This window comes from Heterodontus francisci, chromosome 25, assembly GCF_036365525.1.
Source record: "Heterodontus francisci isolate sHetFra1 chromosome 25, sHetFra1.hap1, whole genome shotgun sequence".
Classification (NCBI taxonomy): domain Eukaryota; kingdom Metazoa; phylum Chordata; class Chondrichthyes; order Heterodontiformes; family Heterodontidae; genus Heterodontus; species Heterodontus francisci.
In genome coordinates this window covers 66755472-66781965 of record NC_090395.1, presented here as the reverse complement: position 1 = coordinate 66781965, position 26494 = coordinate 66755472, and the positions used below count along the sequence as shown (strand labels likewise).

General features: G+C 44.4%; 1 protein-coding gene across 4 annotated transcripts in view; it reads left to right on the top strand.

Moving 5' to 3' along the window:
• The window catches only part of LOC137383961 (ethanolamine kinase 1-like), an 81695-nt gene extending 56882 nt beyond the window's left edge, over nt 1-24813 (top strand). Inside the window, exons 7-8 of one of the 4 annotated variants that reach the window (XM_068057415.1) lie at nt 11037-11110; nt 23088-24811. In XM_068057415.1, the coding sequence (XP_067913516.1) occupies nt 11037-11110; nt 23088-23112 (99 nt within the window). In that variant the 3' untranslated portion in view covers nt 23113-24811. Of the gene's footprint in view, nt 1-8249; nt 9462-11036; nt 11111-11649; nt 15334-23087 lie in introns of those variants that run through there. The other 3 variants (XM_068057414.1, XM_068057417.1, XM_068057416.1) reach the window with 3 other exon arrangements.
• Nucleotides 24814-26494: the final 1681 nt, after the last annotated feature.

Here is a 26494-nt window from a genome sequence, read left to right as displayed (position 1 = left end):
ATGACTTAGATGAAGAGACAGAGAGTAATGTATCTAAGTTTGCTGATGATAAATTGGTAGGTGGAAAGTTAAGCTGTGGGGAGGACACAGAGAGGCAGCAAAGAGATATAGACAGGTTAATCGAATCCCACCATGGCAGATGGTGAAATTTGAATTTAAATAATATATCTGGAATTAAAATCGAGTCTGATGGTGACTATGAAACCATTGTCGATTGTTGTAAAACCCCATTTGGTTCACAAATATCCTTTAGGGAAGGAAATCTGCCTGGTCTGGCCTACATGTGACTCCAGACCCACTGCAATGTGGTTGACTCTTAACTGCCCTCTGGTTTGCTAGGCCATTTCAATCAGTTCAAGGGCAATTAGGGATGGGCAATAAATGCTGGCCTAGCCAGTGACGCCCATATCCCACGAATAAATTTAAAAAAAAGTGAGTGGGCAACAAAACGGCAGTGGAGTATAGTGTAGGGGAGTGTGAAGTGTTACGACCAGCTGAGAAAAGGGTCTAGGTGTTCCCTCTCAGCCTTCACCTGGTCTTGCCGTAACAGGGTTTAATTTTAAACACACTATTGTCATGCAGGCCCCCGCCTGCCAAGACTGAGGCACACATTATTTTGCCACATGAACATTAAAACTTAAAATTGTGGCTGGGAAGAAAAGAGGGCCTATCACAAGGAACTGCCAAGCCCCTTACAGGAAAGACACTTGCATGCTAGCAGACAGTGTTAGAACAAGGGACGCAGTCCTTGTATCCCCAATACACAGAAGAAGTGGTCAGACCAGTTTAGTCACATGACTGACTGACTGACTAGGAGTTTTTTTTAATTTGAACTTGCTGAGAAAGAAACTCCGAAAGCTGTTTGCTGCTGAACTGAGAGCACCTCATTCCTGTCTGCTCTCATCTCACTCTCACTAGCTTCGGAAACCATTGAAGACATATGAACCCCAAGAGAGAAAAGTCTCCTACAGTGAACAAGGTTTAAGAAGAATACTGGGCCCCAACGAACAGCAAGACTACCACCAATCAAGGACTACAGTGAGTTCAGAGCACAGTAAGAATCCCTCTTCAGAGATTGCCTCAAACCTCTCTATTTTTCTTCTACTCTTTTCAGTCCCTATTTGCATGTGTTTATCGTGTATGCATGCTAGCGTGGGACACAGCATGTAATCGTAAGTGTTCACCGAATTTAAATTTAAGTCTTATTAAAATTTCACTTTTCTTCTTTAAACCTAAGCACGCCTGTTTATGCTAATTGCTTTGCCTTACAACTGGAAAGTGGTGAACAAGGATTCACAAAGGGGAAGCTCAAAACACAGTGTGTTTAAAACATAAAGCCTGTTATAATAAGACCAGGTGAAGACAGTAAAAGACCCCTAGACACCTTTCTCACCTGGTCGTAACACTTTTTAACTTACCCTTTGTGAATCTTTGTTCACCACTTTCCAGTTATAAGGCAAAGAAATGAGCATAAACAGGCTTTCTTAGGTTTAAAGAAGAAAAGTTGAAATTTATTAAACTTAAACTCTAATTTGGTTAACGCCTACAGATACATGACGCGCCCACGCTAGCATGCATACGCAATAAACACACATGCAGATAGAGACGGAAAAGAACAGAAGAAATAAAATGGGAAAAGTTTGAGGCAATATCTGAATATGGCTTTGGTTACTGTTCTTTGAGCTCGCTGTAGAGTCCTTGATTGTAGGTAGATCTTGCTTTTTGTTGGGGCCCAGTATTCTTCTTAAACCTTGTTCGATGTAGGAGATTTTTCTGTCTTGAGGGTCACGTCTTCAGTGGATTTGGAGTTCCGTGAGAAAGAGATGGGAGCAGTAGGGAGAGGCTGTGGTGAGCCAGCCAGGAGAGGTCTTTTCAGTCCAGGAGCAAACAGTCTCTGTCTCTCAAACTGTCTGTACAGAAAAACTTAGGTTGCCCAGCAGGTTAGTCATGTGACTAGCTGGTTTGACCACGTCTGTTTGTGGATTTGGCCATCTTAGCAGTCATCCTGGAATGTGAGCTTCCTCACCTTCAATGGCTGGTGATCAACGTCCATTGTGGGTTGAATGTGTCAGGGAATGGTCCTTTGTCTCTATAAGCACTGTCTGTTAGTATGTAAATGTTTTTTCCAGCCACGGCTGATCTGTTTAACAAGTCATTTCCTCGCTCCAGCAACAGTTTAAAGTCAATTTTCATATGACAAAATTAATATGCCTCATTCTTGGCAAGTGAGGGGTCTGTATGACACCTCCACATCCAGTGGAATGAAATGCGATTTTTAAAAAGAGCATTCCATTAAAAGGGTTGAGAGAGAAAATATAAGATACCGGGGAAAAGCACATCTCTCTCTCTCTCTCTCTCTCTCTCTCTCTCTCTCTCTCTCTCTCTCTCTGTCTCTGTATCTCTGTGTCTCTGTATGTCTGTCTCTCTCTGTCTGTCTCTCTCTGTCTGTCTCTCTCTGTCTGTCTCTCTGTCTCTCTCTTTCATTCATTCATTCATTCGCAAGTCCTAAAACTTATTACAGCCTGTCTTTTCTTGGTGGCAGTGTTGCTTTAACTACCCCTTTTTGGCATCCCAATAAACATGTGGTTCTTTGGGGAAGTTTTTTTCAGTTTGTCCATTTCCATGACTGCCTAGGGTCTTTGTTCCTGTTGAGGTCGGGGGTGGGGGGGTGGGTGGCGGTTAGATTTAATTAGCCCTAAGTTGGAATTTTTTTTCCTCGGGAGAGTCAGTGTTGGGCGGGTCTATCCTGAACATTCGCAGTGCTTTGCTGAGTCATGCAAAGGCTCTTGACTTCAGAGATGGGTGGTTCTCTTTTTTCCTGACAGTGGGGTGGATTCTTTGCTAATCTCCCCTTTGTCCTCTGGCACACTCCTGCCTGCAAGTATTTATGCAGACTCTATAGCACTCCCCTGTGGCACTTCGACTAGGTGAAGCATCATCCTCACAGTTTCTTTTCCCCCAGAGGTCTTTCTTTGTCTCTGCAGGTTCCTGTAAATGCTGTTAGTAACTCTAGTGGGGTACTTCTAGTGTCTGCATTTACATAGGAGGATGTGGGGTCTAACTTTGCAAATTTCCCAGGTCTGGCTGACCAGACAGTAGGGGTTTTCATCCGGGATTCCTCCAGGACTTCCTTTAACCTGCTCTCTTGGTCACTTTTTCCCCTTCTCTTTCTGAACGTTTGCCAGCCTTGAGCCTGCCTGTCCCCTTTTGTCCTCGGCAGGTGTCCCTTACAGTTCTCCAGCCCTCTGCTGGAGGGTCCTCCGAACACCGGTACAGGACTTAGGGGTGCAGGTATCACTGTAGGTTGGGATTTCCCCTCAACCTGGTACATGTGGCAACTCCTGCAGTACTCCACCACATCTTTGTAGAGTTTTGGCCAGTCAAACTGCTGTCTTATGTGGGCTGTGGTCTTTCGTATAGCGGCATGTACAGTCACTGTAGTCTTGTGGGCCCTTCTTAATATTTCTCTCCACTACCTCTGCAGCACCACTAACTGGTGAACTGTTGTCCACTCCTTGCTCTCAGGTCTGTGAGGTGAACTCCATTTCCTCATCAGTACCTCATTCTTTAAATAGTAGCAATCAGGGACTCCCTCTGCTTCACTTCCAGACTGGGCAGCCTGTGCTAACTCTCTCAATACTGGGTCAGCTCGCTGAGCCTCAGCTAGGGAAGATCCATTTAACTCATTCCCTGGGTCTTCTAACTTTCCAAAGAAAGTCTCAGACAGACAGGCCTCATGGTCATCTGCCTGCAGTGCCAATTCAGTCTCTGAGGAGCTGGTTTGATGCTGGCCTGATTCATTACGCATTCAGGGTAACTGCAGGGAATCGTCTCCTGCCGCCGCCCTGACTTTTTGATCTCTTGCGGCCTCTCTTTCACTACTGGGGGGGCAACCACCTTCACCCCGCCAGATCATTACCTAGGTGCAGGTCAACCCTGTCCACAGGCAAACTAGGGACACTCCCTACGGTCACACTCCAGGTGTACCAGTACATGCATACACTGCCCTCCAATACCATTCACCACCATTCTGGTGTTCACTGCACTCTCTGGGGGGGAAAGGTCAGGCCTTTTCCCAGGAAAAGGGATCTAGTGGCCCCTGTGTCCCTGAGAATTACTATGGTCTTGCTTGCCCCACTTGAGGAGTATGGGGTTACTTTCCTTTCAGACACAAAACCCTGATAACCTTCAGGATCCTATTGAATTTTCCTCCACTTGTAATAGTAAGCTTCCTGGGTCTCACTCTTACTGCAGTTAAAGACCACAGCTTGCTCTGTTGTGCTTTCCATCAGGTTCACTTCTTCACTGAGGGGGTGTGCCCTGAGTAACCCTACAGGTTTTCCCTTTAGTTTCCAGCAGTCAGCTTTTAGATGGAAACGCACAGGTCTCCGGGTCTTACTCCTGCTCACAGCACCTTCCTTTTTGGCTAGAGGAGGGCCCCCTGTGTCTCCTGCTTTTCTTTCCCTCCCAGGACTGGTTGGGCTCCTATCACCTTCCCACCCTTTGTCCTTTTCTGATTTTGTGAGGGTGACTAGGAAAGGTTTTCCCCTGGGAAACGGACTTGCAGATTAAAGCAAACTCATCAGCCAGAATGGCTGCTTGCCGGGCTCTCTGAACCCAATGCTCCTCTACATGTGTCTTTCTGGAGTGTGGGAGAGAGTTTTTAAATTCTTCTAACGGAATTACTTCCCTGAGATTCTTCTAGCTGAGCTGTACTTTAAGAGCCACTGATCAAAAGCCAGCTGCTTATTTCTTTCAAACTCCAGATAAGTTTAATTAGCTTGCATCTTGAGGGTTCTAAACTTTTGGCAATAGGCTTCGGATACTAATTCATATGCCCAAGGATAGCCTTTTTCGTCAGTTCATAGTTTGATGAACTCTTATCTGGCAACAGGGAATAAACCTCATTGGGCTTTTCCGGTTAGCTTCCTTTGTAATAAGAGAGGCCAAGTCTCAGCTGGCTATTTTAGCTGCCTTGCCAGTTTCTCAAAAAACACAAAAAATGCCTTCACATCTCCCTCATTGAATTTTGGGATTAGTTGATAGTTTTAACCATTCTGTATTACGCTCCTCCATATTGGCCATGCTTTTACTGGGGTTACTCTGTCAAAATCAATGATCATATGACAAAATTAATATGCCTTATTCTTGGCAGGCGGGGGTCTGCATGACTGAAGTTATTCAGTTTGGTCAGAAAAGCTGAATTTTTTTAAAAAGGTACCGAACATGTAAGTGCCAATGTTCAAAGAGACTTGAGTGCTTGTACAAGGAACTCAGAAAGGTTGCATGCAGGTACATCAAGCAATTAGGAAGGCAAATGGCATATTGGCCTTTATTGCAAGGGGATTAGAGTACAGGAATAAAGAGGTCTTGCTACAATTGTGCACATCTGCAGTACTGTGTGTGGTTTTGGTCTCCACATTTAAGAAAGAATATACTTGCATTGGAGGCAGTGCAGAAAAGGTTCACTAAATTGGTCTCTGAGATGATGGACTTCTATGATGAGAGACTGAGTAAATTGGGCCTATATTCTCTGGCGTTTAGAAGAATGAGAGGCAATCTCATTGAAAACATACAAGATTCTGAACGGGCTGGATAGGGTAGACATTGAGAGATTGTTTCCGCTAGTCAGGGAATCTAAAACGTGGGGGCACAATCTCAGGATAAAGGTGCGATCATTCAGGACTGAGACGAGGAGAAATTACTTCACTTAAAGGGTTGTGAATCTTTGGAATTCTCTACCCCAGAGGGTTGTGGATGCTGAATACATTTAAGGCTAAGATAGACCGATTTTTGGTCTCTCGGAATCGAGAGATATGGCAAGGGTGGGGGGAAATGAAATTGAAGCCTAAGATCAGCCATGATCGTATTGAATGGTGGAGCAGGCTCGATGGGCTGTATGCTCTACTCCTCCTCCTGTTTCTTGTGTTTTTGTGACATTCTTATTTTGTAGGCAAACGCAGCAACCAAGGTCGTACAAGTATCCAGGTAAATTGCCATTAGCATTATTTGAGGGATTGTCAGGACACCCAAAGAATAATCATGGGATTGTTTTCAGCCAAGCGGGTAGATGGGGGCTGCAGTTTAACATACAAAAAAGATAGATACTGCACTCCCTCAGAAGAACACTGAAGTGTTGTCCTAGATTACATCCTCAAGTACCTGGAGTGAGGCTTAAACCCACAAACTTCAGAATCGGAGACAAGAGTGCTACCTACTGAGCCACCGCTCTCACCTTTCCACTGAAGGAACTACCACGGTAAATTCTTCCTGGAAGACAATGGTCGATGACTCCATGTAGGATGTGCAGTTAGTCCACTATTCATTGATTTCTCATGGCTGGAGTAGGTAGGAGGAGAAAGAAAATGTGTTGACTGTTTTTCTTTGTTCTCAGGAAGTGAGCAGTTCACAAAGTAAAATAGTTAATTTCGAACTTCATCAGAGTACACAACTTGCATTTTTATATAGTACCTTGAAAGTAGTAAAGTGCCGCAAAATACTTCACAGGAATATTACCATATAATTTTGACAAATAAGGAGATATTAGGACAGGTGACCAAAAGCCTGGTCATGGAGTTGGGCTTTAAGAAGCGTCTCAAAGGAGGAGAGAGAGAGAGGTGGAAAGGTTTAGGGAGGTCATTCTAGAGGTTAGGATCCAGGTGGCTGAAGGCGCAGCTGCCAAATGGTGGAGCGATGAAATTCGGGGATGCGCAGGAGGCCAGAATTGGAGGAACACAGAGGATTGCAGGACTGGTGGAAGTTACAGAGATAGATAGAGGAAAAGTCATGGAGAGATTGGAAAACAAGGATGAGAATTTTAAAATCAAGGCGTGGCTGGAGTGGGAGCCAATGTACATCAGTGAGCACAAGGATGAGGGCGAATGAAACTTAGTTCCGAACAGACTAAGAGGTTTAGTATATTGAAAAGATAAAACACTACACCCAGCCGATCAAATATTTTGTGAATTTCGAACTAAGTTGGCACCAGAAGGATAAGGTTCTTGCTTCTGCGACGTCAGAGTTGCTGCTATTCAAGGTCAAACCACAAATCGTCCGGACTTTGAGAGCACTCGTCAGAGGGAGGCAGGTCAGCCTTGGTGTAGTGATAGTTTTCTCACCTCTAAGTCACACCAGAAACTAAAGCACAAAATCTTGGCTTGCAATTCATTGCAGTACAGAGGGAGTGCTGCACAGTCCAAGGTGCTGTCTTTGAGATGACATGTTAAACTGAGACCCGGTCTGGTGCCTCAGGTGGATGTCAAAATTCCCATGGCACTATTCGAGGAAAAGCAGGAGCCTTCTCCGCATTGTCCTGGGCAATACCTATCCTCAATTAGCACCTAATACAGATGATCCAGACATTTATCTCATTGCTGTTTTTGGGATCTTGCTTTTATTCGTTCACTGGGTGTGGGTGTCGCTGGTACAGCCAGCATTTATCGCCCAACCCTAATTGCCCTTGAGAAGGCTGCCTTCTTGAATACAGCTGAGTGGCTAGCTCGGCCATTTCAGAGGGCAGTTAAGAATCAACCACATTGCTGTGGGTCTGGAGTCACATCTCGGCCAGACCAGGTAAGGCTGGCAGATTTCCTTTCCTAAAGGACGTTTATGATATGTTTCATGATCCTATTACTTTACTAGCTTTTTATTCTAGATTTTATTTAATTAACTGAATTTAAATTCCCCAGCTGCTGTGCTGGGATTTGAACTCCTGTACCTGGACCATTTGTCCAGACCATGTGCAAATTGGCTGCGGTGTTTCCTACATTACAGCAGTGACAACGCTCAAAACTCCATTGTCTGTACAGTGCTTAAATGTGGGGGGTGGGGTGGTTACTAAGGTCATGAAAGGCGCTTTATAAATGCAAGGTTTTTCTTTACTTTCTGTATCAAAAGGGTTATGGTGGAATTTTCAGTGTCAAGTTGAATATATTGCCACAAGGTTGCTTATAACTATTGTATGAAAAGCCTATTTATTAAACAATCAGACATTGGGAAAACAGTACAGAGCTTAGCAAGGAGAGGACAAAATGTATTACAATGTTACTGAAATTTATACAAAGCATCCAAAGCAGAATAATAGAAACCAATTGAGTGGGAGAAATAAAAGCAGAAAATGCTGAAAATACACAGCAGGTCAGGCAGCATCAGTAGAGAGAGAGAGAGAAATGGAGTTAGCATTATAGGTTGACAACCTTTCATCAGAATGGCATTGACCTGAAACATTAACTCTGTTTCTCTCTCCACAGATGCTGCCAGACCTACTGAGTATTTCCAGCACTTTCTGCTTTTATTTCAGATTTACAGCATCATCAGCATAGTGCTTTTGTACGAGGGGGGAGAAATACTTGTTTCAATGAAAATATCTGTTTTGAGATTTGGAGTGACCGAACTTGGCTCAGTTGTGGCACTGTTGCCTGAGTTGGACAGTATCGAGATCAATTCCATTCCGAGACCTGAGCCTTTAATCTAGGCTAGTACGGCAGTGTGGTACTGAAGGAGTACAGCAATGCTGGAGGCGCAGACTGTCACACAAGACGTTAAATAATTTGCCTCTTTAGGTGGATGTTAAAAATGGCGTTATTTGAAGGCCACTTTGGTCTTAGCAATTAGGAAGGTAGCTGGTAGGTTAACTTTTGTTACAAAGGGATTGGAGTATGAGTAAAGAAGTCTTGCTACAATTATACTGGACATTGGTGAGGCCATACCTGCAGTACTGTGTGCAGTTTTTTGTATCCTTACCTAAGAAAGGACATACTTGACCTAGAGGGAGTCCAACGGAGATTCCCTAGAATAGTTCTAGGATGAGGGTTTTCCCTATGAGGAGGGATTGAGTAGACTAGGCCTATATTCCCTGGAGATTAGAAGAATGAGAGGTGATTTAATTGAAACATAAAATTCTTAAGGGGCTTGACAGGGTAGATGCTGGGCGGATATTTCCCCTGGCTAGGGAGTCTAGAACACGGGGTCGACCATTTAGGATTGAGTTGAGGAGAAATTTCTTCACTCAAAGAATTGTGACGCTTTAGAATTCTTTACTCCAGGAGTCCAGGGAGCTGTGGATGCTTAGTCGTTGAGTATATTCAAGACAGTGGTCAATAGATTTTTGGGTTCAAAGGGAATTGAGGGACATGGATATAGTGTGGGAAGATGGAGTTGAGGTAGAACATCAGCCATGTTCGTACTGAATGGCAGAGCAGGCGCGAAGGGCTAAGGGGCCGATTCCAGCTTCTATTTCTTGTGTTTTATGCCTTCTATAAACTAATACCACCAAAACCAGATATGTTGGTCATTTATATTATTGCTGTTTGTGGGATCATACTTGTGTCCAAAATGGCTGCCGAGTTTGCCAATGCATCCATCACTGTATTCCAAAGTAATTTATTTTGTGTAAAGATCTTTCAGACGTTTCTAGCAGATGTGACATTGCACTATATAAATATAATTTAATAAACACTTAATGTAAGTCTTTTGTTTGAAGTAAAGCAACATTCTGAAGCCATCACAATTCTGTTTGGAGGTGCATTCAAAACCTTCCCCCCCCCCCCACCAACCCCCACCCTGTTTTTATTACTCCACATCCACCCTTGTGTATTTTGTCTATGTACTACAATAACTCTTTAATGTAGATATACATCCGAAGGTACCTCAGGGAAGTGTAATCAGACAAAAACAATGGACACCAAGCTCGGGAGCTGGTTGCGGGGTGATTAAAAGCTTGGTCCAAATGGTGGGTTTTAATGAGGGACAAGAGGTGGATAGAGTTTTGGGAGAGATTTCCAGAACGTAGAGCCTGGATGGCTAAAAGCTTGGCCACCAGTGGGGGCTCAACGTGAAGGGAGGAATTGCACGAGAGGCCATAGTCTGAGGACTTTGAGAGTTTTGGAGGGGATGGCGGTTTTAGGGCTGGAGTAGGCAATAGAGGTTGGAAGGGGCAAGATCATGAAGCAACATTCTTAAACAAAAAATCCTTTTTAAATAATAATACTTGTGTGTCTCGCACCCCCAGAACTTAATGTCATAGAATCGTAACAGCAGAGAAGGAGGTCATGCTGCCTCTCTGTGGAGCGATCCAATCCCATTCTCCCGCTCGAATGCAACATGTGAATTCCATTTCGAAAAAGACCTAAGTTTGGCACAGAAATGGAATGCAAGAGTCCTGACTACAGTAGAAAGCTGAAGACTGATTGTAGGACTTTGTACTTGAAGGGTTATTTACTACCTTGGACATACTGTTCTAACACCAGCTTGCTGTTAGAAGCAGTCTTTGCACTCATCTGTCATGAGTTCTCACTGATTAACCTCATCCTGTTCAGGCAGGGCAAATGTATCACCAGACGGTAAGGGATTATCCCAAAAGTTCAGCTAACCCTGGTTAGACAGGGCGAGAGGTGACTAGGACTAGTTAATGGCTGATTTAATGGAGCCAGGAGGCCTTGTCAGATGATACAAGTGTAGTACGTTCCCATCTAACCGACCATTCAGTTCCACAAATGTTAACCTCTGAATTCTGATTTCTGAAGTCAGGTGATTCCCTCAGTACCTAATGTATTCAGCTCTTCCTCAGGCACTTCTCAGTGTCTCAACTCTTGATTCAGCCCTAAATTGATGTCGCACTGAAAATGTGAAGTAGCGATTTACAGATCTTATTTTCACCTTTACTGCAAACTTCATCCAGTTGCCTCGTACCATTTTCTGTGCCAGTGATTCAGATTGCCTATTTAAGTTGCTGAGTATGGGTTGCTAATGGTAAAGAAAGAATGAAAGTATGAGGTTAATCAGTGAGAACTCATGATAACTACCTGCACAAAATATAGTGCAAACATCAGGGAGTTGCCAAATGGAAGTGCACTAGAGTACACCATAACACACACCAACTCACTACAGTACACAGAAAGCACGCACTTGACACGATCCCAGGTGCTGCACACCGCACACTGCTCGACATGATGTGGCACATAGGTGTCTGGTAATTACTTACGGGTTCATGATCGAGCACTGAATTAAAACAGTCCTTTTGTAATTTTTGCTTTCAGGCATCTCATTTCTTCTGGGGGTTCTGGGCGTTGATTCAAGCCAAGTATTCCACAATAGAGTTCGATTTTCTAGGGTAAGTACCTGGGACACAATCATTCCCATCTCCTGAAGCTTGCTGAACTCTCATCATGAGCAAGTCTCTCTTCCTTGCCCCATCTTTGAAATTCATTCCACTAATTTAATCTCCCGAGTGAAAAAGCCCTAAATAAATACTGTGATCCCCAGCAGGTAATGATGCAAAACGTTAGAGTATTCCTCAATCTTTACGTTTACCCAATCCAATCCTTCATTGCTCCCTAGATTCAGCAGCAGAGGGCCATTCAAGTATTAGATCATCACTGTCTAAAGGTGACATATGTAACTTCCTTTCCCATTCCCAAGTAGATATTTATCCCACATATTCAGAAAATTCTCTCTTGTGGGAGATGGATCATCGGATAAACAAGAGGCAGCTACACAGTGAATTATCTCCATGACACTGCTTTCATAAACTGCTACATGCCACTTTCCAACATAACTCACCAGCTTCAATGCTACCCTTAAATAGCAAAAAAGTACATTGTTCTCCACCCATTCTCATCTCTCAAGAACCTAATCCTTTTTGTCTTGCAGATATAGTGTCCTGAGGTTTAACCAGTATTTCAAGATGAAGCCCCAAGTCATTGCTCTCTAGACACCAGCGTGATAGGGTGAATGACATTCCACCAACCGTTGCACAATCACCCAGAAACCTTCAGATGGTCCTTGCATCTCCCTCCCGTGGAGAGACTCCCTTCCTCTTCAGCCACTTGTTGCATCTAACCCCACAATTTGAGAAGTAGACTAAACCCCAAACTCTCTTGACCGCTGCTTACTTTAAGCACAGCTCTGGAAAATCAGTACTCATTCCTCTTGTGACTAAAACCTTGGCTTCACATTTTGCTTTTAGTTTTGGATGCCAATTGTGCCCAGGGTTAGACAAATGGACCCTTTTGAACCTTTGCTTTCTCCCCCTTTCACAATTGCTCCAAATATTTCCAGATTTCAATCGCAAGCTCCGTATCTATTTTGTTCTTGATCGGGACCAAACTGAGGGAGCAACCTGGACAAATGGTCGTGGGAGAGGGAGTGGGATAGTGAAGGGGTGGGAGCAGGGCTGTTCTCTTTTTTTTTTTTTTAAACACTTGCCTACCTTTTAGTTGCTAATTAGCTATTTAGCTTATCCCACCATGAGCACAGGGAGGCTCAGACTGACAAATATACCAGGTCAAAGGTTCAAAATGATCTTTGAACTTGAATTTCTCAAAAGTTGATCAGAAGAGATGATGTTTTGTCCTAGTCCTTCAGCACAAGAATGGGGTCAGCAAATCTGTGTTGCAGTTTTATTAATAAATTACAAGTGTGAGCACTAACAGACTTTGGGTGCACCCTCGCTCTCCGGCATTATTCCAGCTCATTGGATGTGGGGGTTGCTGGCAGGAAGTGCCTACTGATAAACTGGAAGTGACATAGCATATCATACAACCAATCTAATAAAAACAGTACAATTGACCCATCGAATCCACTTGTTCCACAGCCCCACACACTACTCTCTCATGGAGTTGAGCCAATTTATAAATGGATTTGAGGGTTTGCTCCAGCAAGCTTCACTTTGTCACGGTCACTGTGTGACAGCATTAACCTTGTGAGATGTACAGTTAGCAAGTTCACACCAGAACTAAAATTGTGACAGTTTACTTGGAGAGAACTGTGTAATGAAGCCATGTGCAATGCCATACTGTTGTCATATGGTTCTACTCTTTAGCCCGTAGCATTCAGAATTCAGCCCTGTCCAGTCTGCAACCCTGGTTTGTGATCAGGCAGCACAGCGAAGGACTAGTTGAATGCTTTTGCGCAGAGGTTCCCTGCATCAAAAACGCTCACAAATAGAAACTGTAGGTGCGAGTGAATGCTTTGTTTGAAAAGGCAGTGGATCAGGGCAATAGTAATCAGGGAAAGGGACAAAGGCAGCAGATGTCTACTGCTCCTGGCTCAACCTTTATCTAGATCTTCACCCTATCTCAACAGAATGAGTGGATCACTTCAGCAGCATGTGACTGACTGTCTGAGCACCAAAGCCTGTAAACATTGATCGCTTTTATCAAATCACCTTCCTTTTGCAAAACCCTTTAGTACTGATGAGGTATGACAGCCAACGAGAGAGGCTCTTGTCCTCCATTGTATGATAGCTTGTATATTTGCCACTAATATTAGCCTTTCCTTGAGTCCTAGTGCTATAGAGTGATAGCATTTTATCCTGCTGATACTTTGGGTTTCTGTCTATGGATATATTTCTGTAGTCTTTGGTCAGTTGATCCTGAACTGGATGAATGAGAGAGAGGCCTGTGCAGCCCTTATCTGGATGAACAAAGCCCCCTTGGCCACACTGGGCCTGTTGGACAGGGAGGTGAAACAATACTTTCTTAACATTTTGGGATAACTGGAACCTTGGGGCTCGGCCAAAGAAAACCAGATTCCTGCTGCTGCTGCTGCGTTGTCGTGCAGGAGGGTGCGATGTTTCCTTGTAATACAGTGGAAAGCTTCAGAAGCACCTGCCTGCTTAGGATTCTGTTCCATTTTGAGCCACAGTGATTTGAACGGAGGTTGCTGCTCCCCTCGCACCCAGGTGCAATCAGCTTGCATGACGACTGTTTTTGTATCTAATGGCTCGTCTGATACAAGAACGCAAATGTTGTCATGCGTGATTGTGTTGTCGTGTAAACTGACCCATCTCGAACCTCCTTCACTTTTTTTTTAAATCAACAAAAACAGTATTATAGCAGCATCTTAACGAGGACTTGGATGCCTGGATGACTGTTGTGCCTGTGTTTGTGTTTGTGTGTGTGTGTGTTTGTGGCCTGTGTAGTGGGGGAGAGCTGCAATCTATCTCAATAGACTGGCTGCCCGCTGTTTGTAGTGATGTGCCACAGTTAGTTTTTCGACTAAGCAGGGTGCATTGCTGCTTTGTTTGTAACTGATGCTGGACAACTCTCATTACGTTTTAAACATGCCTCTGATTGACTATGGTGGTGGGTGGGGCGGAAGAATTGGTCAATATTATCTCATGTATCCTGGATAGATTTGGCACCCTGCTGCAGAGTTGCAGTCCAGCCTGCTAACAAACTCAACTCTCAGAGATGGAGAATGAGGGCATTCCCCTCCCCTTCTCCAAACTAGACAGAGTGGTGGTGGGCATTGCAGTTATGGGGAGGGCACCCAACCAGAGGGTAGAGTGAGGGGGCTAAGTCACGTCGAAGGAGTAGCAGGATCCACATGTGGGTCTGTGAGGGTTTTAGCAATCCCACCCACTCCTCCTCCCCACTGGCCCTCTTTTCTGATCCCAATTTCACTTCTGGCCAATGATTTTCAGCTCAACTGTTCATTTGAGACTTTGGATTCCTGACCCAGAAACCTAAAGTAGCAATTTCTTTTGAATGGTTTACTGTACATTTTGTAATTACGACAACTTTTTTTTGTCAAAATGCCTGTTTATAAACAAGTGAACTGTAATATTTATCAGTGTGCAAACTTTGTCCAGTTTTAAAATAAGGGCAGTTGCTTTTGATGCAGTATTTGGTTAATGAGCCGGATGCTTAACTGTGACAAACTGTAATCACAATGGTCTCTTGAAACATTTGGGTTCAGCTCAAGTTTCCAGCAGCTACTTTGTGGCTCGGAGATTCTTTCATATAGGAGACTCGCCTTCTGCTAAGCCCCACAACCAGGCAGCGTCCAGGGTAGGGGAGGCATGGGGCAGAGAGGGAGGTGAATCGTGAGGGTGGGGGGGGGGGTTATCCATGACTCCAGTTCTGAGTTTTGCTTTGGCCTCTGTTGAAAGGTCATCAGAACCTTTTTAATAAACTCAATTACAGATCCCTCCCTATTGAAAGGTACCAAAGCGTTGAGATGTTAAACTGAGGAGAATTTAATCGCACTTGCACTTCCTGTGAATTCTGACGCTGTTGCGATTCAAGGCTCCTAACCCGATCTTCTCTAAACTTGAATAGGGAGTGTCCAAGTCATTTGGTTTTGTTTTGACTAAATTTGTGCTGTTGGTTGACCCTAACTATCCACGTAGCCACGTGATGTTGAACAAAACTGACCACTCATGAGTGCAAGATGACCAGGGATAAAACTGATGGCTGAGAGGATCTGGAGCCAGCTGGTTTCTCTACCTCTTGCAGAACTCGATAAACATTTTGATTGTACTGCTAATAATCTTGTAAATAAAATATAGTGTCTGGAAGACTTTCTGTGCACTTACCTTGCATGTATTAATTTTTACTTTGAGTGAATTTATCTTCATGTGCCTCATGCTCTGTGAGGTGCACAGTGCACTTCATACAACAACACACAAGTAGAAAACAAGGAGAGTATTCTACACAATAGATTACAGACCAGCAAGGATGGAGTACCTCATTGTGGCACATGCACGAGCACTTCACACAGTGACACATGTCGTGAATGACACATAAATGGTGTGCTAGAGTAAATAAGGAGAAACTGGTTCCAGTGGCAGAAGGGTCAGTATTTGGAGGATGCAAATTTAAGGCGATTGGCAAAAGTACCAGAGGGGCCGTGAGGAACTGTTTTTACCCAGTGAGTTGTTGTGATCTGCAGTGCGCTCCCTGTAAGGGTGGTGGAAGCAGATTCAATAGTAACTTTCATAAGAGCATTGGATAAGTACTTGCAGGGCTATGGGGAAAGAGCAGGGGAATGAGATGAATGGGATAGATCTACCAGAGAGCCAGCACAGGCTCGATGGGCCTCTCTCATTGCTGCATCATTTTGATTTTATATCGAGCACTTCACCCACAAACACAAAGGTAGAAAGCAGCTCGTGCAATGATGTGTTCAGAATGCTTGACATAGCAATACGCAAAGAGCAAGTGTGTCTCACATCAACAAAAATGTAGAGTACTTATGACCATCTCATTTGCAAGGAGAGAGTAAGTAAGCTGAGAATTCTAAGAAGGTTTCTGAAACAATACTAAATGGTCATAGTTTGAAAAGGCTGTACAGTGGAATGTTGGAAGGTCCTTACCACCTTAACTTTAAAGGAAAGACTATGGGTGGAATTTATTTGACCCATTTTGATAGATTCCCAATATAAATTTTGTGGAAAAGCATAGTTATAGGCCAGGGCACAGTTATACCAGATCCTGACATACAGGGCTGCACTTTACTAGCCCTCCGATGTTAGGGGTCAAGGCAGGGGTCCCGGAAAATTCTTCTAGGAGAGGCCTGCCACGACTCCCGACTCAGAGAAGGTCCCGCTGCATTTTACCGGCAGCGGTGAGGCCTTGGTATGGCCATTCGGAGTTCCCAGGCATGACACTGGTGGGGAGGGGGAGGAGTGAATTTTTCAGGGCTGTGGGGGAGGGAGGGGGGGGCGCGGGGAGATGGTGGGAATGGGTTGAAGGGGGGCAGAATTACAAAGTTCGGGGGCAAAGTTGATGATTAGGAAGAAGAGGTTTTCCATTGTGTAAATAACATGAAATGGCCACTGGGGGGTTGGGAGAGGGGCCTCGATCTGATTATAAAGTTTTCAATTTTACATTGCCCGCTATGTGACTTAAAAAATTTGAAGTACCAGTAAGGGCCTGAAGCCCTTTAAAAACAGCGCCGGCACCTGCGCGGTGGCACTGTTGTGGGGACGGAGCGGCCGCCCACTTTACGTCATTGCGGGTGGCCACTCCACCCCCTCCATTTAAATGAACCCCCACCCTAAATATCGCAGGGGCTCAGCGGCGCACAAGTTGCTCCGTGTGCCCCGCCTTCTACAAAACTCGTTGCCATTTGCAGCGGCAAGCTTATAAAATTCAGCCCACACTGTGAGTTCCCAGTCAGCCCTATCCAACTGATAGAAGGGGAGGGGGGCTGAGCAGGACTGGGCACTCTGCGGCTGAATGCCTTTACTTCCCAGGCCTTCTAGGCCATATAATTGGAGGGAAGTATGGACAGTGAGCAAGAACCAAGCTAAGAAAGTACTTACAGCACAGTTACAGCCCAACAGGTCCATCAACATATCCTTCTATTCATTTCTCCCTCATTTGTTTATCCAGCTTCCCCTTAAATGCATCTATGTTATTCGCCTCAACTGTGGTAGTGATATCCAAATTCTCACCACTCTCCAAGTAAAGAAGCTTCTCCTAAATTCCTTTTAGATTTATTCGTGACTGTCTTATATTTATGGCCCATAGTTTTGGTCGTGCCTACACGTAGAAGCAGCTTTCTTACACTATCAAACCCTTCCATGCAGATGCAGCTGGACTCAGCTGCAGGGGTCCCTGAAAATTAGGACACATATTTTGAATAGACTACAAGTGGAATGTTGGAAAGTCCTTAGAATAATTAATTTTAACTTGATTTTAAAAAATTATAATATTGAATTAATTTGCAATGTGTAGAAAAAAAATAAGAACTTTCTCTGGGCACCAACCCTACCCCAGATGGCAACCAGTGCCAGAGGTTCCGGCAAAATAGGGCTAGTGCTTCAGGTACACCTGTGTTAGCAATGATGTCTCCCAGCACCATATAGATTAGTTGTCCCACACTGAGCCCGCATGCAAGGTCAGTGCTCAAGGGCATCAGTGGGCACAATCCGGATGGAATTGCCAGCATTGCAACTTGGGGAGATTGAGGTCCAAAAGACTGTACCCTCCGATGGCTATGATAAGCTTCCATATTCTGTACAGGACTGGGAGCTGATGCAAGCACAAAGGTGTGGTAGAGTATGATATTGTAGGAATGTGTAAATGCTTAGAATGGAGAGCTGATTCAGGCACGAGGAAAAGAAAATGCTTGCATTTATATTACAACCTTCATGATTTTTAGCGGGGAGATGGTGGCATGGTGATAATGTCCCTGAATGAGTAATCCAGCTGCCTAGGCTAATGCCCTGGAGACACAAGTTCAAATCCCATCATAGCAGCTGCTAGAATTTAAATTCAATTAATTAATAAAAATCTGAAATTAAACACTAGGCTTAGTAATGGTGCCATGAAACTAGCATCAAGTCCTTAGAATAATTAATTTTAACTTGATTTCAAAAAAATATAATACTGAATTAATTTGCAATGTGTAGAAAAAAATAAGAACTTCCTCTGGGCACCAACCCTGCCCTTTAGGGAAGGAAATCTGCCATCCTTACCTGGCCTGGCCTACATGTGACTCCAGATCCACAGCAATGTGGTCATCTCTTATCTGCCCTCTGAAATGGCCCAGCAAGCCACTCAGTTGTCAAGGCAATTAGGGATGGGCAACAAATGGACAAAAGAATTAAAAATAAACATTTTACGCCAATTAAGACCTTTTCTTGAGGCATAAGCACCGATATAATGTATGGAAATGCAACAACTGAGCTTCAGTTTGAGGCTAAAGGCAATAAATTATAAGGACACACTGCAAAGCCTTGTAATCCCTTAAATATAGACAATTAAGGGATTATCTAATTGAGGTTTTTTTTTAAGATGCTCAAAGGAGTTTATTTTATTTAGAGATACAGCACTGAAACAGGCTCTTTGGCGCACCGAGTCTGTGCCAACCAACAACCACCCATTTATACTAATCCTAGATTAATCCCATATTCTCTACCACATCCCCACCATTCTCTTACCACCTACCTACACAAGGGGCAATTTACAATGGCCAATTTACCTATCGACCTGCAAGTCTTTGGCTGTGGGAGGAAACTGGAGCACCCAGCAAAAGCCCACACAGACACAGGGAGAACTTGCAAACTCCACACAGGCAGTACCCAGAATTGAACCCGGATCGCTGGAGCTGTGAGGCTGCAGTGCTAACCATTGTGCCACCTGATAGTTGATAGGGCAGGTAGAGAGAAACTATTCTCTCAGTTGGAGAGCCCAGAACACGGGTGCATAACCTTAAAATTACAGCTAGACTCTTCAGGGTAGATGGACAGCAATTATTTCCTCTGGGGGTGGGGGGGAGCGGGGGAGTGCAGAACGAAGGGACATAACCTGAAATATAGAGCTCTGCCATTCAGGGATGTACAGTGTTTTGGTGAGACCACATCTGGAATACTGTGTGCGGTTTTGGTCTCCACATTTAAGAAAGGATATACTTGCATTGGAGGCGGTACAGCGAAGGTTCGCTAAATTGGACCCTGGGATGAGGGGTTTGTCCTATGATGAGAGGCTGAATAAATTGGGCCTATATTCTCTGGAGAGGTGATCTCATTGAAACATACAAGATTCTGCTGGGGCCGGATAGGGAAGACACTGAGAGATTGTTTTCGCTGGTTGAGGAATCTAAAACACGGGGACACAGTCTCAGGATAAGGGGCCGATCATTTAGGACTGAGATGAGGAGAAATTACTTCACTCAAAGGGTTGTGAATCTTTGGAAGTCTCTACCCCAGAGGGTCGTGGATGTTCCATCGTTGAATACATTTAAGGCTGGGATAATTTTTTGGTCTCTCAGGGATATAGCAAGGGGGAGGGAAAGTGGAGTTGAATCCCAAGATCAGCCATGATTGTATTGAATGGCGGAGCAGGCTCGATGGGACGTACCCATCCAGCCCCTTCAGAATCTTGTATGTTTCATTGAGATAGCCTCTCATTCTTTTAAACTCCAGAGAATATCGGCCCAATTTACTCAGCCTCTCATCATAGGACAACCCCCTCATCCCAGGGACCAATTTAGTGAACCTTCGCTGTACTGTCTCTGATGCAAGTATATCCTTTCTTAAATGTGGAGACCAAAACTGCACACAGTATTCCAGATGTGGCCTCACCAAAACCCTGTATAACCCTGAATGGCAGAATACTCCTATTTCTGGTGTTCTTGTATGATATCAGTAGGCACTTCTTCACACAAGGGGTCCTGGAAATCTGGAACTCTCTTCCCCTGTTGAGGCTGGGGATCAATTCAAAGTTTCAAAACTAAAATTGATAGATTTTTTTGTTACGCAAGGGTTATGGAGCCAAGATGGGTAAATGGGGTTGCGATACAGATTGGCCGTGATCTAACTGAATGGTGGAACAGGCTCAAGGGGCTGAATGGCTGCCTTCTGTTCCTATGTCCCTACTGTGTGGAACCAAAGACAGCAATGTTAATTACAGCCTAAGCTCTCTGTGGAACACTGCCCTGTTTTATATTTCAGAATGGACACCACTGAACCAAACACTGCAGTTCCAATGGTGGCTGCTGCCTTGTGCTTTACTTAGCTCTGTCCCAAATTCTCACACAGCATCTACCTGTGCATAAGCAGCAGACAATTGTTAAGCAACTAGTCCCATTCTGTGTTAAAACCCCCCATTTCAGGACTTGAGCAAATACTGTAGACCCACACTCCAGTGCAGAACTGAGGTGCCATCTTTCGGATGAGGCATTAAATCAAGACCCTGCCCTCTCTGATACAAACATTGACAAACATAAAGACTAATTCAAAAGCAAAATACTGCAGATGCTGGAAATCTGAAATGAAAACAGAAAATGCTGGAAACACTCAGCAGGTCTGGCAGCATCTGTAGAGAGAGAAACAGAGTTAACGTTTCAGTTCTGTGACCGTTTGTCACAATGAGTAGGAAAGAGTAAATATTCAGGGACTGGAAGGACGGTCCCATCTTTTTAAGAAGCCTTTGAAGGAAGGGTGATATAAACACAAAGTTATTTACTCCACATGAAAACATTGGTGAGGATTACAAGATAGGCAGAGCATGCAAGGAAGGAATGACATATTATAGAGATGCTAATCCCATTCCGATTTAAGGACACTTGAAAAAAAGCCAATTCTACTGAACTGAATCCGACAAGAATTCCCAGCCAGTGGATACTGTACTGCACTGGTTAATCCACTGGGTGGCAGCACACTTGGACCTCCTGAAACTTCAAGATTTGTAAACCAGGAAAATAGGACCTGGGGAAATAACTTGAAACGAGTGGAAACTAAAGTTAGAAACTGATGCTGGGAAGAAACAACACGGAGCAAGGACTGTTTTCCTGAGGTTTCTGCTGGCCTTGCACTGGAGTTATGGCAGAAATCCAGGAAAAAAAACCCTCCGCCACCTAACCTGTCCCGAAGGAAGGTCAGCACTGACAAGTCCAGCGAAAGAGCAAGAACCACTATAAGCATGATGGGCCGAATGGCAACTGTTTGTGTTGCAATTTCTATCATTCTGTGAACTTCTTTCGAATAATGTTGAGCATTAATGTAGAGGCTAAAACATTTTAATTTGCGTGCCATCTGTGGCTCAGTTGGTAGCATTTTCACCCCTGTTACCAAAAGGTCATAGGTCCTTGTCCCATTCTGGAGACTTGAGCCCATAATCCAGGCTGACACATCAGTGCAGTACTGAGGGAATGCTGCACTATCGGAGATGCCATCTTTAGGATGAGACATTAAACCAAAGGCTCATCAGCCCTCTCTGGTGGGTGTAAAAGATCCCCAGGCACTATTGACAGACCAGCAGGGACATTCTTCCTGGTCAATATTTATCTCTCAATCAACATTACTTAGAAACAGATTATCTGCTAAATAGCTCATTGTTATTCGTGGGATCATGCTATGCACAAATTGGCAGCCATATTTCCTACACCAGAACAGTGATTACACATCAAAAAGTACGTAATTGGCTGTAAAGTGCTTTGGCACATCCTGAGGTCGAGAAAGGCGCTATAGAAATGCAAGTCTTCTTTCTTTATTAGTGCTGCAGTTAGTTGCTAGGATGGGAGAGTTAGCATGCTGGAAAGTTGAACTCTGACAGGTTGAAGGACCCTTTCTTGTCCTGGACTCTTAAACAGAGTTTATAGCACAGAAGCAGGCCATTCGGCCCAACAGGTTCACGCTGGCAGTTAGGTTCCACACAAACTTTCTCCCACCTCTCCATCTCTCCCTATAGTATCACCTTCTATCGTTTTCTCCCTCCTTGTTCTGTAATGCCTTGCCCCAAATCCTTCAGCTTAGTTTTTAAATGTTCTTCTGCTCTTTGAGGCCGAGTACTACTGGGCAGTGCCTGCACATCACAGGAGATCCCAACGTCAAACTGTTTTACTTTAGTAAATGCTGTGAGGGGGCGCTCTTTCTGTATTGTGATCCCTTGGGTTCATGCTGTGCCTTGTTCCACAGTAGGTGTCACTTGCTCCCTTATTCTACTCTCATGCACTCTCTCACATGGACGCAGTTCAGGGCTCCCTTATGTGCATTGTCTCCTTGGAGACTCAGTGGTTGCTGTGGTCAACAAAACAGATTATATAATCTTCAGCTCTGGTGAGAAATGAGTAAAAAGTTCTTAATTATGTGCAGGCAGTATTTCTACAAGTTAAGCAAGACGGGTGACACGGGTTCATAAACTAACCCCTGTTATATCTTTATCAGGCAATGAATTTATACAAAATTATGGTGCATTTCAAAGATAGTAACCATTGCTAGCATCTGTACCATCAGAAAGGCCACACAAACACATGCACACTCAAATACACATAAACAAACATGAATGAGCACATGCATACAAACACACACAGAGATACACATGAGCACGCAGACAAGCACGCAGGCATGAACATGCACACACACAAAACACACACATAGAAGCAGAAACACACAAACAAGAGCATGCACACACGGACATGCACACAAAACACACACGACCATGTGCCCACACACATATAAACATGAACACACACACAGAGGAACATGCACACACACTTGTATACGCATATGCACACTATTCTAATCTTGACTTGTGAGTAGGACAGTGAATGTCCCTTGATCGATTTTGTTACTGTGGTAACTAATAGGATGCTTTTAATCTGTGATCAAGCAAGAAACATGTTGCATTTCTTCAGCTGTTTATTATTAAAAGTTAAGTTCCTTCAATAGAGACTGGGGAGACGCAATGAAATGTGAACTTTTTAAATAGTCGTATTGTTAACACTTGCACGCTGCTAAATTGTGCATGTTTCTAAAGGAAAACTTAACTGTATAGACATAGAGTTAACCCTTTCTGTTCCACTGTGCTGTCAAATGATAAAACGTTTAATGATAAATCTTTTCTTTCTTCTAGATTCAATGTCTCAGTTGCTAAGTGATGACACCCTTCCTGGGTCCTCTCATTGTCTCTTGACCTTTACGAGTGCCAGCTGCTTCATCCCTCCCTCCTGTACCTCAGGCGCGAGTTTAGGCAGTGAGCGCTGAGCGACTGCTTGACCAATGGGAGTGTGCAGAGGAGGGGAGGGGCATTCCAGCCATGCTCGACAAAGTCCTCACCTGAATCCCATCCATACATGCCAGCAGGAGCTACTAATCAGCCTGGAGCTACTAATCAGCCGGGAGGAACTGGAACCCTGGCTGATTTCTTCCCTCCTCTCAAGTTTGTTGAGGCAAATCATCGCATCCCGAAGATCAGTTAAAATCACATGAACCATAGACCAAGTTTGGCATTGTGTTCAGTATTACAAGATGTAGTTTTACCCACTGCACCATTCCTATTTTATTTTTGATTTTCCAAAAGTTATGTAGTCCCCACCATGTTAATTTAGTCCGTTATACGTGGTGAGGGATAAAACAAAACCCCAAAGTAATCAACATATTTTCTAAAGACAGGAAATCTCCACTGAGCAGCTGCCTCCCCTAATCGGAATGTTTTACTACGTTTAAGGTGCTATATGAATACTGGGTGTTGTTGTTAGCAGTCACACCCAGAATCTCATTGTTAAGGTGTGTGTATAGCTGATTGAAACTGCTTGAACACCCAACTTTGCCTGAAATCAGCAGAGCTTTTTACATGGGTAAGTACAGTGTAAGGAATTATTGAATTGTCTGAAATAGTCATTGCGTTTAATACCTTATAAATGGCTTCTTTGTAATGGACCATTTTTTTTTATTCATTCATGGGATGTGGGCGTTGCTGGCCAGGCCAGCATTTATTGCCCATACCTAATTGCCCTTGAGAAGGTGGTGCTGAGCTGCCTTCTTGAACCGCTGCAGTCCATGTGAGGTAGGTACACCCACAGTGCTGTTAGGAAGGGAGTTCCAGGATTTTGACCCAGTGACAGTGAAGGAACGGCGATATAGTTCCAAGTCAGGATGGTGTGTGACTTGGAGAGGAACGTGTAGGTGGTGATGTTCCCACGCATTTGCTGCCCTTGTCCTTCTAGTTGGTAGAGGTAGAGGGTTTGGAAGGTGCTGTCTAAGAAACCTTGGTGCGTTGCTTCAGTGCATCTTGTAGATGGGTACACACTGCCACCACTGTGCGTCGGTGGTGGAGCGAGTGAATGTTTGTGGATGGGGTGCCAATCAAGTGGGCTGCTTTGTCCAGGATGGTGTCGAGCTTCTTGAGTGTTGTTGGAGCTGCACCCATCCAGGCAAGTTGAGAGTATTCTATCACACTCCTGACTTGTGACTTGTAGATGGTGGACAGGCTTTGGGGAGTCAGGAGGTAAATTACTCGCCGCAGGATTCCTAGCCTCTGACCTGCTGTTGTAGCCACGGTATTTATATGGCTACTCCAGTTCAGTTTCTGGTCAGTGGTAGCCCCGAGGATGTTGATAGTGGGGGATATGATGCCGGCAAATGGTCAGTGCTATTTCCCAATATAGGTGACTTGCCTGTAATAAGCATTGGCTGTGTAAAAGAAAGACTCTCATTCCTACAGCACCTTCCACGACCTCAGGCCATCTCAAAGCACTTTACAACCAGTGAAGTAATTTTTAAATGTAGTCACTGTTGTAATGTAAGTATTGATCCAGCCAACTTGCACACAGCAAGCTCCCACAGGAAGCAATGAAATAAATTACCAGATAATCTGTTTATTTAGTGATGTTGGTTGCTAAATATTGCCCAGGCCTGCAGGAAGACCTCCCCTGCTCTTCTTCAAAATAGCACCAATGGGATCTTTTACATTCATCTGAGAGTGCCTCGGTTTAACATCAGAAAGACGGCGCCGCTGACAGTGCAGCACTCCTTCAGTGCAGCAGTGGGGAGCGTCAGCAGAGATTTTTGTGCTCTCATCTCAGGAATGGGACATGAACACAAGCTGTTGTGACTTGTGACCCAGAGGCAAGAATTTTACTCACAGCACCCCAGCTGGCACCATGAATATAAATCATGGGGACTTGTCTATATAAAGATTTTGAGGCCTCTCCAACAATTTTGTTCATTCCTTGTGGGATCTCAGAGGCATTCTGTTCATACTTCAAGCTGTTGCAGACATCACAAGATGATGATAATATAACAGGAGCTTTATTGACAAACACAATCCCAGATGACACATGACTCGACTGTGGTCACCCCCTGAAGCATTAGTGGTCATGCTGATTTTATCTATTCCTACAGTGTGAGCTCGTGTTGAATTGCCATACAAAGACCTCTTGAAGGTCTGAAAATAACAAAAGTGTTGCTAATTTATTTTGAAGTGTTTTAAATTGCAATGTGAAACCTCCTTAGACGATAGTCCCTGTAGACTAAGGTTGGAATCTTACTGCCTTTAAAGACTTTCAGAAGCGAGTCCCGACCCCACTGATGATTCCTGGCCGTCCACCTGTGTGATTTTACCGGAGGCAGCCAATTAAGAGGCTGCTTCTGGGTGTGCCGTCCAATTAAGGATGGTGGACGGAACAGGCACCCGGCTGGGCCGACGGGAGGGTCCTCAGACTTTCCTGCTGGCAGCCCCACCAGGAGAGGTGGGTGCTGCTCCTGCAGGCAGGAGAATGTGAAGGTGCTTCAAGATGGAGGCTGTCTTGGAGGATGCCAGGTCATCAATGTAAGGGGGCGGGGGGAGTGAGGGGCCCTCTGTGGGATGGCCTGCAGCTGTAGCTGTGGCGCCGGGTTAAGTATAGGAGGCCTCGTGGGGTCCCCCCACTCCCAGCCTGCCACCTGGGCTCTGCCCTCAGTGGGGCCCCAGCTACCACTGGGAGGGTCCCGGCAGCATCCCTAATCTGCCCACAAGCGGGCACATGTGTATTCAAATTGGCTACCCGCTGCTGCTGTTGATGACCTCACTCCAGCAAGATCGCCCGCAGGTGGGAATGTGTTGCGCCACCGATCCATTTCCCAATTTGATCCCGGTCCTGCCTTCTGGGAAGATTCCGGCCCAAGTATTTTAGACGTGTGTGGGAATCCTTTCTGGTGCTTATAGGAAAAAAGACTGATATAGTGCCTTAATGACCTCAGGACATCCCACAACCAATCATAGCCAACGAAGTACTCTTACTTGATGGTAGTCTCTGTAGGGACTTCTGACAGTCAGGCTGTTCTGACAAAGAACTGTCATTTGAAATTATTATAATTATTATAAAAAGAATATAGAGGTACTGGAGAGGGTGAAAAAAAAAAGATTTACACTGATGATACCAGAACTGTGAGGTTATAACTATCAGGAAAGGATGAACAGATTGGGGTTCTTTTCTCTCAGAGGGAAGGGTGACCTATGAGAGGTCTTTAAAATTATGAAAGTTTTGACAAAGTAGACAC